Source organism: Oncorhynchus clarkii, chromosome 10, assembly GCF_045791955.1.
Source record: "Oncorhynchus clarkii lewisi isolate Uvic-CL-2024 chromosome 10, UVic_Ocla_1.0, whole genome shotgun sequence".
Lineage (NCBI taxonomy): Eukaryota > Metazoa > Chordata > Actinopteri > Salmoniformes > Salmonidae > Oncorhynchus > Oncorhynchus clarkii.
In genome coordinates, this window is record NC_092156.1 from 27,293,187 (window position 1) to 27,307,556 (window position 14,370).

Below are 14,370 nucleotides of genomic sequence, written 5' to 3' on the forward strand. Positions count from 1 at the left end.
GGCTGTAACACAACAAAATGTTGAATAAGTCAAGGAGTATGAATACTTTCTGAAGGCACTGTATACAGTATGCCATTTAGCAGACACTTTTCTCCATCGTGAAGTTTTCGTATGGTTGGCCCCAGCGGGAATTGAATCTACAATCCTGGCAATGCAAGTGCCAATCTTTACCAACTGAGCTTGACAGGACTACTCTCCCATCTCTCCCACAGGACGACAATACACAACTCAAAATTGTGCTGCTGCCAGGGTCCCTCACCTCAAACTGCAACACGGCTACACTGGAGCTTTCCAGACCGACATTTTATACCTTTGAACATTTTTGAGTCAGATAACTTCGTTTTTTTCTGACTAGCACTAATTTTCTTCACCAAAATAAACAGATCAAGTCATGCATGAAAAATATGATATGATATCTGATTGCATTGGTTGAGATCCTACAGTATAAGACCTGTGAAGTACACAGCCATGTGAATGATTGCAGAGATGGAGATGTTTGGTGGTGGGGCCAGTAGCAGATGTTCATGACTCAGGGATGAATCCTAATTCATGAGTGCTTGAAGTGCACACAAATCTCCCAATGACAGAGAAGCCATTTACTTGTGTGAGAGGGTGTGTGTGTGTGTGTGTGTGTGTGTGTGTGTGCGTTTGTGTGTGCGTGCGTGCATGTTATAGAGCTGAACTTCCTGCCCTGAGACATCCAATCCCTGGGGTTCCTAGTCTGTGAAGACATCCGCTATAACAGAGAGGTGGAGAGTGGCAAAGTTTGGGTAGGGGGGTAATTGAGGGAATGGGGAAGACAGGGGAGAGTAGGGAGGATTGGTACATTAACAACAGATGGAGCGTATGACCTTGGTTTCCCCTGAAATCCAAAACAAGGCTGGACCCCCAGTAGAACAGACCAGTAGGGCCCGGGGGATCACTATACCGAGGGCCGCCCCACACTGCCACAGTCTGGCTCTGTTTACCCATTCACAGAGAGAGCACATCCAGTCAGTGAGAGGCCCCTCTCCAGATGGTGTGTGTGTGTGTGTGTGTGTGTGTGTGTGTGTGTGTGTGTGTGTGTGTGTGTGTGTGTGTGTGTGTGTGTGTGTGTGTGTGTGTGTGTGTGTGTGTGTGTGTGTGTGTGTGTGTGTGTGTGTGTGTGTGTAACCTCACAATGACTTGCAAATACAGTACGACAACAACATATTGTTTTTGTTACAATTGTACACTATCAGAGTGCAGCATACTCAGTGGTAGCAGTGGAACACCAAGATAGAAACGATAGATAGCGATCTCAGTGGTAGCCAGTGGAACACCAAGATAGAAAAGATAGATAGCGATCTCAGTGGTAGCCAGTGGAACACCAAGATAGAAAAGATAGATAGCGATCTCAGTGGTAGCCAGTGGAACACCAAGATAGAAAAGATAGATAGCGATCTCAGTGGTAGCCAGTGGAACACCAAGATAGAAACGATAGATAGCGATCTCAGTGGTAGCCAGTGGAACACCAAGATAGAAACGATAGATAGCGATCTCAGTGGTAGCCAGTGGAACACCAAGATAGAAACGATAGATAGCGATCTCAGTGGTAGCCAGTGGAACACCAAGATAGAAACGATAGATAGCGATCTCAGTGGTAGCCAGTGGAACACCAAGATAGAAACGATAGATAGCGATCTCAGTGGTAGCCAGTGGAACACCAAGATAGAAACGATAGATAGCGATCTCAGTGGTAGCCAGTGGAACACCAAGATAGAAACGATAGATAGCGATCTCAGTGGTAGCCAGTGGAACACCAAGATAGAAACGATAGATAGCGATCTCAGTGGTAGCCAGTGGAACACCAAGATAGAAACGATAGATAGCGATCTCAGTGGTAGCCAGTGGAACACCAAGATAGAAACGATAGATAGCGATCTCAGTGGTAGCCAGTGGAACACCAAGATAGAAACGATAGATAGCGATGCATACAGACAATCTTTGAGAACAACAGACACAAAAAGCTGAAACCCCTGTGAGGCCATTCTTCATTTAGACTTTGACCCATTACAACATTATACTGGTATCTGCAAAAACAATTCTGCCATTAACACTCATTTCACATATTCATAACATTGCTTTCCTTCTGGAAGTTAACTCCTCAGAGTCAGCACAAAGGAGGGTCATCGCCAGTCCTATGTTGAACAGAGCTCCAGTCTGAAATGGGGAGCAGAGCCATGTTCTCTGTATTAGACACCAGTCATAAATTAGAGACCTTGGTCTCAATTGGACTCCCTTTAAAAATAAAGTTAAAATGAAATCCATTAAATTAACTCTGAACCACCATATCGGTTACAGAAGAAATACTGTGTCTTGGTCCATTAACCCCTTGCCCGATGTGAACTTACGATAAGGAACATTGTCCCAAGAAAAAGCAGAACAGTGAGTCCAACCAAGAGGGAGGACAAGTAAGTAAAATCTGGTTCAGTGACTATTCCTATCTTCATTACACCACAGTCAGGAGATTAAATAAACTAAACAAACCACAAAAACAAAGTGCCCAGTCTAGAATACAGTGCATGAGTGGGTGATGATCGGCCATTGTTTTTCACCCTGTGATTTTGATGTCATACAGTACATAGCAGGGAGTGTAGGATCAAAGAATGTATGAGGTACACAAGGGGACCACTGTTTTGACTGCAGTGCCCTTGGGGCTATTATACCTCCAGCTCACCAGCTCTCTGAGTTTAAAAGGTAGACAGATAGATAAACAGACAAACGGACTGAAGGACGGGGGGACAGACACAGGTACAGCAAAATAATCCTCAGCAACAGAATTTGAACGTTTAGTCCATAATGTTGCTTGATCGGTGGTTAGGCAATTAGCTGGCCAAAAGTAGGCTACATGAAAAGTGCAATACTGTTCATATAACCATGTGTTAGTGTGGGCTTTCAGTGAATTTATGTAAATCACGAAGCTCATCTATATTTGCAGGAAAATGGTCAGCATCAAAAGTGATGAACTTAAGATCCTACATCTGTACAGTACTCTACTCACCCTCTTTGCAGTCGTCTCCCAGGAAGCCTGGGCAGCACCTCCACTCCACTGCTGTCACCTGGCGAAACGTCAGCCTGTACATGGGCCGGACCAGCGTCCTGTAACTGAGAGAAGATGATAGTCACTGATAGCACTGTAGCACTGGGGCACGTGTTCACTTCACAGACATCATTAGAGGTCTTAACACTGACGTCAGTAACATTCCTGTAGGACAAACCTTCACAGACATCATTAGAGGTCTTAACACTGACGTCAGTAACATTACTGTAGGACAAACCTTCACAGACGTCATTCAAATCCTTTACAAGGGAGAGAATACACTGACCTCTTTACACTGGGAATGACTCTAAATCAAAATATGTTTAATTCATCTGTAACATAGGGATAAAATAACAATGTCGATCCAAGCTTAACACTATGTCCGAATACCCAGAGTCCATTAAAGTAGTCTTTCTGGAAGACATAGAACAATGGAATGCAACCGCACAGTTACAAATCACACACATCTACAGTATATGATAAACGGCTATGGTCTTACATCAGTGTCTTTTCTGGGAGCAATGGCAGACCTGGGAATACTGGAATGGGAAAAATCCTATTCATATGCCTTAATGGTGTATGACTTGCTGCCCTGCGTGGTGTTCTAGGGAGTAAATCTGCCTTCTTCGACCAACAAAAAACTTAATAAAGAGCATTTCCATGGGGGTGAATTATCAGTCATTAGACTGTCTGTAGTCCAAGCTGGATAATATAAACACATTATAATTATGACCCCTTGTGCAACATCCGGCCAGACTCTTGTCCAGCTGAACTGAAACCAGAATCAATGATCTGATCTTTTCCCGCAAGAATGCTTTGTCTTCAGGAGATGTAGAATTATGAATCTGAAGGCACCAAAATGTAGTGGCACAAAAATGTAATGGCACTTGACCCATAGCTATCCCGAAGGCGACTAAGGGAAACCTGGAAATGGTAGCCACCAAAGCTTTTGGCTCAGCAAGATGGTTTGTTACCTTATAGGCTACTACAACCCATTATGATTTATATCTAGCTTGTTGACATGAGTGGATATTCCCTAAACTCAATATGTGTCCCAGCACAACACTGAAATCATAACACTTAATGTCTGAAGTTGAAATTGCCGCTGCATGACAATCAATCTGCATGAAGGGCCTGTGACGGTGAGTGAGTGAATGCCATTCATACCTGATGAGGTTAGAACAGGGTCCTGGCCACCGGCAACTCTGAAACACTCGCTGTACTAGCGTCTCCGTCCCGTTGTGCACTTGGCATGACACAGTCTTCGACACTGTGTACTGACACCAGTTCCTACCAAAGGAGACCACAGGGAGGCAGAGTTTTAGTGTGCGTGTGTGTGTGTGTGTGTGTGTGTGTGTGTGTGTGTGTGTGTGTGTGTGTGTGTGTGTGTGTGTGTGTGTGTGTGTGTGTGTGTGTGTGTGTGTGTGTGTGTGTGTGTGTGTGGATAATAAAGCATGTTTTATTGCAATTCTTATTTTATTGAGGAAAACTCTCTGGCAGGCCCGCTTATGTCAATTGAGAAGTTTGGAATATCAGGACAAATCTAGTAAGACATTAAATAAATGTGTTCATATTGTCATAAACTAGTGTTGAGAGACAATGTGAAATTTCTAAGTAGTCTGCTCCATTAATTCATTCCAAATCAAACCAGAGCCACATCTTAATGCTTTTCATTTCATTATTCATTGCACGAATTGCAAGTTATATACTTTTGGTTACTTCATTCAGAATAAAGTCAATGCAAATTGTCATGCTCAAGCATACACAACAAGTCCACCTTTCTCAACACCTTTCTCAACAGAATGAGAGCTATAATTTTTTTAACTTGTTTTTGATTTAACTAGGTAAGTCAGTTAATTTCAATGAGCGCCTACACCGCCAAACCTGGACGACGCTGGGCCAATTGTGCGCAGCCCTATGGTACTTCCAATCATGGCTGCGCCACTCGGAGCTCCCCCCCCCCAAAATAGATATTTCTATTTCTATTTCATGTTTAACCTTGAACAACAACTTGGAATCACAATAACTTTTCTGATGAATACATGAGTGACTTCATGAGTGACTTCATGCTTGAGGTCCACTTACCTGCGAGCCGAGTTGGTGCCTGCAAGGGGTCCAGCAGTGTGTTCAGTGTGGATGCGTTGCAATGTCACACCTGGAAACTGATAGACAAACCCGGTCCCTTGTGACAGACTGGGTGAACACATCCAAATACAGAGAAAGCTCAAAATTATTGAAGCTGTCATTGTCTGCGAATTTATGGTTCCTTTCGAGTGATAGTTTGAACACTACCTGTATTGTGAAGTGTATAAAGTTTGGAAACGGACGTCTTGGGAAGGCAAAGCCGCAGGGAACGAATATAGCGTCCTAATTTGTCATTAAAGTAAATTAATTCCATATAAATCTGCAACGTCGTGAGACATTCTGTAGTGTTCTCCTGGTCCCTGCCTTCGTCGTGTTAGGCGTTTGTCTTCCAACTCTGGAGGGAATGTCTACTGTCTGCAGCAGCGTGCGCGCTATATGCAGCAGTTTTTGCGCAGAGCCTATTACCGCTCAGTAATGTGGAACGGATAAAGTTCACCACCATCAACAGAATATATAGTGGTAGGCTAGCTATTCGTTTTACATGTATGGAATAGGAAGCCGTATCAAACCTTATCCATACATAATTTACGAGGCACCAACATTAACTAACAAGTGCGTAAATTCAAATCAAATAGTGATGCAAATCATATCGGTTTAATTGATCAAAAAGTGTAAAAAGTAGCAATAGATTTGAAGGAAAGAACTAGCATAGGCAGGTAGGGGCCTAGAGTAAGAGTGCATTTACACATTGTTACATAGTACTCACAACCAGTATAATCTCCCGTGGGCATGTTTTACTTCTGGGTTACAGAGATTACAACTAGTATAATTGTCTCCAACAATGAAATCGGGGATGGGACTGTAGATCTGTCTCTATCCATTAGTTGGCTATCTGATGGGACATCTCAGACAGCACTGGACCGATTTTGATGAAACTTGGGTGAATGATGTGTCTTGCCATAGAGATCTGGCATTTACAAAATTACACTGATTGGCCCAAATCGGGAGATAATAATTATCTTCAATGTGTTAGTCACAGGTGATAACTCAATTGGCCCAGTGGCGCTGCATAATTCGTGGGGGATGACATGTTTACTGTTGTCTTGTTCTCTTTTGATCTCACATGAGCAGAATTGTATCATCCATTTAATGCAGAGGAGGTTGATGATGGCTGGAACAGTCCCTTGGTCACATCATCAGGATATCAACGAATTTCTGGAAATGCAAAAACACTGCCATATTTGTGGTATTTTATAAAAAATAATACAAAATGTATTTATGAATGCAAGCGTCTACTAAAGAGTCCAGAGGCTTCATCTCCAACAACAACTAGTTAGAGAGAAAACATAAACATCATTCATTGACGAGAGATACTTACGAGCTAAAATAAACATGTCGCTGGTTTAGGAGGATTCAAGCACTGTTAAGGACAACAAACCCAATCAACAAAACAAACCAAAGCCATTTTGCCAAGCGGTATCAAAGATGGCACCAAACAATCCACAAGCAATGGATGTTGACTTGTTAAAATCCATCAACGAAAGGCTTGCCAAACTTGATATCTTGGATATATTACGAGAGGACATCAATGCATTATGTGCCAGTCTAGAAATCAGCCAATGTCAGATTGATGATCTAAGGAAAGAGAACACAGAACTGAAAGGTACTGTAGACTATATTCATGGTTGGTGGTGCAAAGGGAGAACAAACAACTTAATTAAAGAAACCTTGCTTGATGTACAGTGTCGAACAATGCGGTACAATCTAATATTCTCAGGGATACCGGAGAATATCAACAGCAGAGTCTGTGAGGACACAGTCCGAGACTTTATGTCAACTCAACTAAAACTACCCATTGATGTTGTGCGTAATGTCACTTTCTCCAGAGTCCATAGAATGAGTAAGGCCTCTGGGAATTGGCCACGGGCTATTATTGCATGTTTTGACAATTTTAAGCAAAAGGAAATGGCGAAGAGCAGGGGCATAGAACTAAGAAACACTGATTTTGGAATGAATGATCACTTCCCCACAGAGATCAATGAAAGGAGAAATACATGTATCCCATCATGAATGAAAAGCGTTGCCTGAATCAACGAGTCTCCATGGTGATGGATAAACTTTACATCAACGGGCAACTGTATCGGGACTCTAGAGTAACTCCCTGGCTATTTTAATCCAGCTGTACCGGGACTAGTGTAACTCCCTGGCTATTTTAATCCAACTGTATCGGGACTAGTGTAACTCCCTGGCTTTTTTAATCCAACTGTATCAGGACTCTAGAGTAACTCCCTGGCTATTTTAATCCAATTGTATCGGGACTCTAGAGTAACTCCCTGGCTATTTTAATCCAGCTGTATCGGGACTCTAGAGTAACTCCCTGGCTATTTTAATCCAGCTGTATCGGGACTAGTGTAACTCCCTGGCTATTTTAATCCAACTGTATCGGGACTAGTGTAACTCCCTGGCTTTTTTAATCCAACTGTATCAGGACTCTAGAGTAACTCCCTGGCTATTTTAATCCAATTGTATCGGGACTCTAGAGTAACTCCCTGGCTATTTTAATCCAGCTGTATCGGGACTCTAGAGTAACTCCCTGGCTATTTTAATCCAGCTGTATCGGGACTAGTGTAACTCCCTGGCTATTTTAATCCAACTGTATCGGGACTAGTGTAACTCCCTGGCTTTTTTAATCCAACTGTATCAGGACTCTAGAGTAACTCCCTGGCTATTTTAATCCAATTGTATCGGGACTCTAGAGTAACTCCCTGGCTATTTTAATTCTATGTTCAAATCTGAGTTTGTGTTTTGTAGTGTATCATGACAACTTCAACTATAATGAATGCTGATCTCCACTATAATGAATCTCCACTATAATGAATACATGATCTATTCATCTCCACAGGGTTTCATATAGCTCAGGTGAATGTACAGTATGTAGCCTTCCTAACACAATACATGAGGTTTTCAACTTGGTCAACATAAATAATATCCATATTTTAGCTTTGACCGAAACGCATTTAGATTGTATCTGTAAATGATGGGCAAATTAACATTATATAGTCTACTTTGAAGGAATATGAATGGTGTGGGTGTAGCACTGTACATTCAGAATCATATTTTTATTGTATATATTTATTTAACCTTTATTTAACTAGGCAAGTCAGTTAAGAACAAATTCTTATTTACAATGAAGGTCTACTAAAAAGCCTCCTGCGGTGATGGGGCCTGGGATTAAAGAAATACATTATTAAAAATACAATATAAATATAGGACAAAAAACACATCACAACAAGAGACACACAACACTTAGGTCTCACTTAGGTCTTAGGTCTCTCTACATAAAGAGAGACTTAAGACAACATAACAAGGCAGAAACACAACATGGTAGCAGCACAAAAACATTGTAAAAACATTATTGGGCAACGTCAACAGCACAAAGGTCAAGAAGGTAGAGACAACAATACATCATACAAAGCAGCCACAACTGTCAGTAAGAGTGTCCATGATTGAGTCTTTGAATGAAGAGATTGAGATAAAACTGTCCAGTTTGAGTGTTTGTTGAAGCTCGCTCCAGTCGCTAGCTGCAGCGAATTGAAAAGAAGAGCGATCCAGGGATCTGTGTGCTTTGGGGACCTTTAACAGAATGTGACTGGCAGAACTGGTGTTGTATGTGGAGAATGAGGGCTGCAGTAGATATCTCAGATAGGGGGGAGTGAGGCTTAAGAGGGTTTTATAAATAAGCATCAACCAGTGGGTCTTGCGACGGGTATACAGAGATGACCAATTTACAGGAGTATAGAGTACAGTGATGTGTCCTATAAGGCGCATTGGTGGTGAATCTGATGGCCAAATGGTAAAGAACATCTAGTCGCTCGAGAGCAACCTTACCTGCCAATCTATAAATGATGTCTCTGTAATCTAGCATGGGTAGGATGGTTCATCTGAATCAGGGTTAATTTGTCAGCTGGGGTGAAAGAGGAGCGATTACGATACAGGAAACCAAGTCTAGATTTAACTTTAACCTGCAGCTTTGATATGTGCTGAGAGAAGGACAGTGCACCATCTAGCCATACTCCCAAGTACTTGTATGAGGTGACTACCTCAAGCTCTAAACCGTCAGAGGTAGTAATAACACCTGTGGGAAGACGGGCATTCTTCTTACCAAACCACATGACCTTTGTTTTTGGAGGTGTTCAGAACAAGGTTAAGGGTAGAGAAAGCTTGTTGGACACTAAGAAAGCTTTGTTGTGGAGCATTTAACACAAAATCCGGGGAGGGTCCAGCTGAGTATAAGACTGTATCATCTGCATATAAATGGAAGAGAGAGCTTCCTACTGCCTGAGCTATGTTGTTGATGTAAATTGAGAAGTGCGTGGGGCCTAGGATTGAGCCTTGGGGTACTCCCTTGGTGACAGGCAGTGGCTGAGACAGCAGATTATCTGACTTATATATATATATATATATATATATATATAGATATACACACACACTGCTCAAAAAAATTAAGGGAACACTAAAATAACACATCCTAGATCTGAATGAATGAAATATTCTTATTAAATATTTTTTTCTTCACATAGTTGAATGTGCTGACAACAAAATCACACAAAAATGATCAATGGAAATCAAATTTATCAACCCATGGAGGTCTGGATTTGGAGTCACACTCAAAATTAAAGTGGAAAACCACACTACAGGCTGATCCAACTTTGATGTAATGTCCTTAAAACAAGTCAAAATGAGGCTCAGTAGTGTGTGTGGCCTCCACGTGCCTGTATGACCTGCCTACAACGCCTGGGCATGCTCCTGATGAGGTCTCCTCCCAGACCAGATGGCAGATGGTCTCCTGAGGGATCTCCTCCCAGACCTGGACTAAAACATCCGCCAGCTCCTGGACAGTCTGTGGTGCAACGTGGCGTTGGTGGATGGAGCGAGACATGATGTCCCAGATGTGCTCAATTGGATTCAGGTCTGGGGAACGGGCGGGCCAATCCATAGCATCAATGCCTTCCTCTTGCAGGAACTGCTGACACACTCCAGCCACATGAGGTCTAGCATTGTCTTGCATTAGGAGGAACCCAGGGCCAACCTCACCAGCATATGGTCTCACAAGGGGTCTGAGGATCTCATCTCGGTACCTAATGGCAGTCAGGCTACCTCTGGCGAGCACATGGAGGGCTGTGCGGCCCCCCAAAGAAATGCCACCCCACACCATGACTGACCCACCGCCAAACCGGTCATGCTGGAGGATGTTGCAGGCAGCAGAACGTTCTCCACGGCGTCTCCAGACTCTGTCACGTCTGTCACATGTGCTCAGTGTGAACCTGCTTTCATCTGTGAAGATCACAGGGCGCCAGTGGCCAATTTGCCAATCTTGGTGTTCTCTGGCAAATGCCAAACATCCTGCACGGTGTTGGGCTGTAAGCACAACCCCCACCTGTGGACGTCGGGCCCTCATACCACCCTCATGGAGTCTGTTTCTGACCGTTTAAGCAGACTCATGCACATTTGTGGCCTGCTGGAGGTCATTTTGCAGGGCTCTGGCAGTGCTCCTCCTGCTCCTCCTTGCACAAAGGTGGAGGTAGCGGTCCTGCTGCTGGGTTGTTGCCCTCCTACACGTCTCCTGATGTACTGGCCTGTCTCCTGGTAGCACCTCCATAATCTGGACACTACGCTGACAGACACAGCAAACCTTCTTGCCACAGCTCGCATTGATGTGCCATCCTGGATGAGCTGCACTACCTGAGCCACTTGTGTGGGTCGTAGACTCCGTCTCATGCTACCACTAGAGTGAAAGCACCGCCAGCATTCAAAAGTGACCAAAACATCAGCCAGGAACCATAGGAACTGAGAAGTGGTCTGTGGTCAACACCTGCAGAACCACTCCTTTATTGGGGGTGTCTTGCTAATTGCCCATAATTTCCACCTGTTGTCTATTCCATTTGCACAACAGCATGTGAAATTTATTGTCAATCAGTGTTGCTTCCTAAGTGGACAGTTTGATTTCACAGAAGTGTGATTGAGTTACATTGTGTTGTTTAAGCGTTCCCTTTATTTTTTTGAGCAGTGTATATTCACTGCACTCTTTGAGATACACTGTACTCTTTTAGAGAGGTAGTTAGCAAACCAGGCCAAAGACCCCTCAGAGACACCAACACTCCTTAGCCGGGCCACAATAATGGAACTGTCTACAGTATCAAAAGCTTTGGCCAAGTCAATAAAAATAGCAGCACAATATTGCTTAGAATAAAGGGCAATGGTGACATCATTGAGGACCTTTAACGTTGCATTGACACATCCAGATTGCATACCCGAGAGAATACTATAGACATCAAGAAAGCCAGTCAGTTGATTATTGACAACTTTTTCCAACACTTTTGATAAACACGGAAACATAGAAATAGGCCTATAACAGTTAGGATCAGCTTGATCTCCCCCTTTAAATAAAGGACGAACTGTGGCTGACTTCCAAGCTTTGAAACCTCCCCAGAAAGGAGAGACAGGTTCTAAAGGAGAGAGATAGGCTTGCGATGATAGGGGCAGCAACCTTAAAGAAGAAAGGGTCTAAACCATCTGACCAAGATGTTTTTTTTGGGTCAAGTTTAAGGATCTCCTTTAGCACCTCGGACTCAGTGACTGACTGCAGGGAGAAACTTTGTAGCGGAGCAGGAGAAAGAGGGAGAAGTGTCGGGGATGGTCGCATTAGAAGGGGTGGGAGATGAGGAAATATTGGATGGGCAAGGAGGCATGGCTGAGTCAAATATGAATCCTGGCTTAATGAAGTGGTGATTAAAGAGCTCAGCCATGTGCTTCTTGACAGTAACAACCACATCATAAACATTAAGGTACATGGGCAGCTGTGAGGAGAATGGTTTATTCTCCAGGTCTTTAACTGCTCCTTAAAGTAACTAACTATGCCTTCCGGATAGCCTGAGTACACATATTTCTCATTTGCCAGAACGATAGCCAGTCAGCCTGAGTATGCGTGTGCTGAGCCTTTCGCCAAATTAAATTCTTGAGGTGGAGTAAGTCTGCAAGACCACAGTCGAACCAGGGGCTGAACCTGTTTTTAATTCTCATTTTCTTTATGGGGGCGTGTTTGTTAACAATACCACTGAAAATATCAAAAAAGGTCCAAGCGTCTCCGACAGAGGGGATCAAGCTGATTCTATACCATTTTACATATACCTTTTAAGAGGAGGGATGACCTTAATGTATGTCAAATGTTTTACAAAGAAATAATGTAAACATACATTCTTCCAAACAAGCTATTGTCCAATGGATTGATGATCATATTATGAGCAAAAAAAATGCTATTTTAGTCTACAATTGGTGTCAGAGGTGTTAAACCTATTGAAGTCATTTAAATCTACAGGTTATGATCTTATGGACAATTTAGCTATGCTACTTCCCAGATTGCAGCTCCACTGAAATACATATTTATTTGGTCACAGAAAAGGGGACATTTGCAAATGTGTGGAAGCATGTTAAACTGTGTCCTATCCCGAAAGACAGCAAAGAACCCATTACTCCTGCCAATATTCTACCAATTAGTCTACTCCCTTCACTCAGTAAGATATTGGAGGGTATTGTGAGTACACAAATATGGGAGTACATGGAAAATATTTCTGATTACAGCCAATCAGCATGCTTATCGCAAAAACAATTCCACTACATTGGTTAACATGACTGACTAGTGGGTCATTGCTATGGATAATGGCAGGTTTGTGGGTGTACAATTTGATTTTAGTGCAGCATTTGATTTAGTGGATCATGAAATCATTGACAAAATCATTGCATTATGGTTTTAAGGAGGTATTGAATTGGGTACAGTCATATGTAACTGACAGGAAACAGTCCACCTATATCAATGGTTAATTTTCTTCCCCTCATGCTTTAAACTGTGGAATACAGCAGGGCAGCTGCCTTGGGCCACTTCTTTACTTAATATATACCAACGAACTTCCTTATGCCGTATCTGAAACTCAAACTACTATATTTGCAGATAATACTACAATTTATACAGCAAGGTTAAACAGGTACAGCAAGCTCTACAAGTAGATTTGGAAAATATCAGGGAGTGGGTTTGGTGGAACAAACTTGTTTTAAACACCAAGAAAACCAAAGTTGTTGGTCTGTTCCACCAGCATGCTGGGGAGTACAAATTGAGGAAGTGACAGAAACCAAACTTGGAGTGCAGCTAGACAACTGCTTATCATGGTCGTCTCAAATAACTAATTTATGTAAAAAAAAAAGATTAAAACAGCATGCATGTTCAGAAGGATAGCCAAATACTTACTGGGAAAGATTAAGCAAATAACACAAGCATTAGTTGGGAGTCAGGTGAACTTCTGTTCTGTGTTCTGGGGAAATGCATAAGCAAGTGAAATTAGGAGGCTGCTGATTGAATAGAACTAAGCAACAAGGATTGTTTTAAGGTGGAGATATGGTTATTCTGTTGTAGTCATTCTCAATGCTCATGGTTGGCCATCAATCAACAAGATAATTGAAAAATGCATGCTTATTTTATTTCATAATATACACCATTTAAAACGTCCAAACTCTATTCACAGCAGTATTCAGTTGGTAAGAGACAGACATTCCGTAAATACTAGGAATAGATTTTCCACATACTGTATGTGTTATCCAGGCAGAAAAGAGAAATTGGCAAAATAATGACTTTGATTCAGAGCAATAAAGAAATATAATTATTTATCTGAGCAAACCAGAAACATTCAATATATACACATTCAAACAATACTTTAAAACCATTTTAATATAATACATAGGAAAGTTGTGCTGGACTATGGTAGATGAAGAATCACTCTTTTTAGACTGTTTAACTGGTCAATATGTCAGTGTATTATGTCTGTTTGTAACAGTGTGTTACATGTGAAAATGTGATCGTATTATAAATTGTATTTTAATGTTTAAGGACTCTTGGAAGATTAGTCCAAATGAGGACTAAAAGAGATCCTAATAAAATGTACAGCCCACAGATGGGCCATGACTCATACAGAATCTTAATACGGTCTAGAACAAAACAAGCACATTACAAACAAAAACATTGGATCACTGTAGGATGTAGGAATATTAATACTGTATAAACATAAAAAATATGGGAACATAAACAAATCCCTTGACTTCTGTCATTGCTTAGTCTGAGTATATCCATTGCACATTACCCTGACCAAAAACTTGAATCAGTTATCGCCATCTTGTGG

General features: G+C 42.0%; 1 protein-coding gene across 1 annotated transcript in view; it reads right to left on the reverse strand.

The window, feature by feature from the left end:
- Window positions 1-5,555, reverse strand: part of LOC139419493 (collagen alpha-1(XXVI) chain-like) — a 71,704-nt gene extending 66,149 nt beyond the window's left edge. Inside the window, exons 1-3 of the mRNA XM_071169448.1 lie at window positions 5,147-5,555; window positions 4,229-4,351; window positions 3,023-3,126 (exon numbers count right to left, since the gene is read on the reverse strand). Of these exons, the coding sequence (XP_071025549.1) occupies window positions 3,023-3,126; window positions 4,229-4,351; window positions 5,147-5,307 (388 nt within the window). The 5' untranslated portion in view covers window positions 5,308-5,555. The remainder of the gene's footprint in view (window positions 1-3,022; window positions 3,127-4,228; window positions 4,352-5,146) is intronic.
- Between the last annotated feature and the right edge of the window lie 8,815 nt (window positions 5,556-14,370).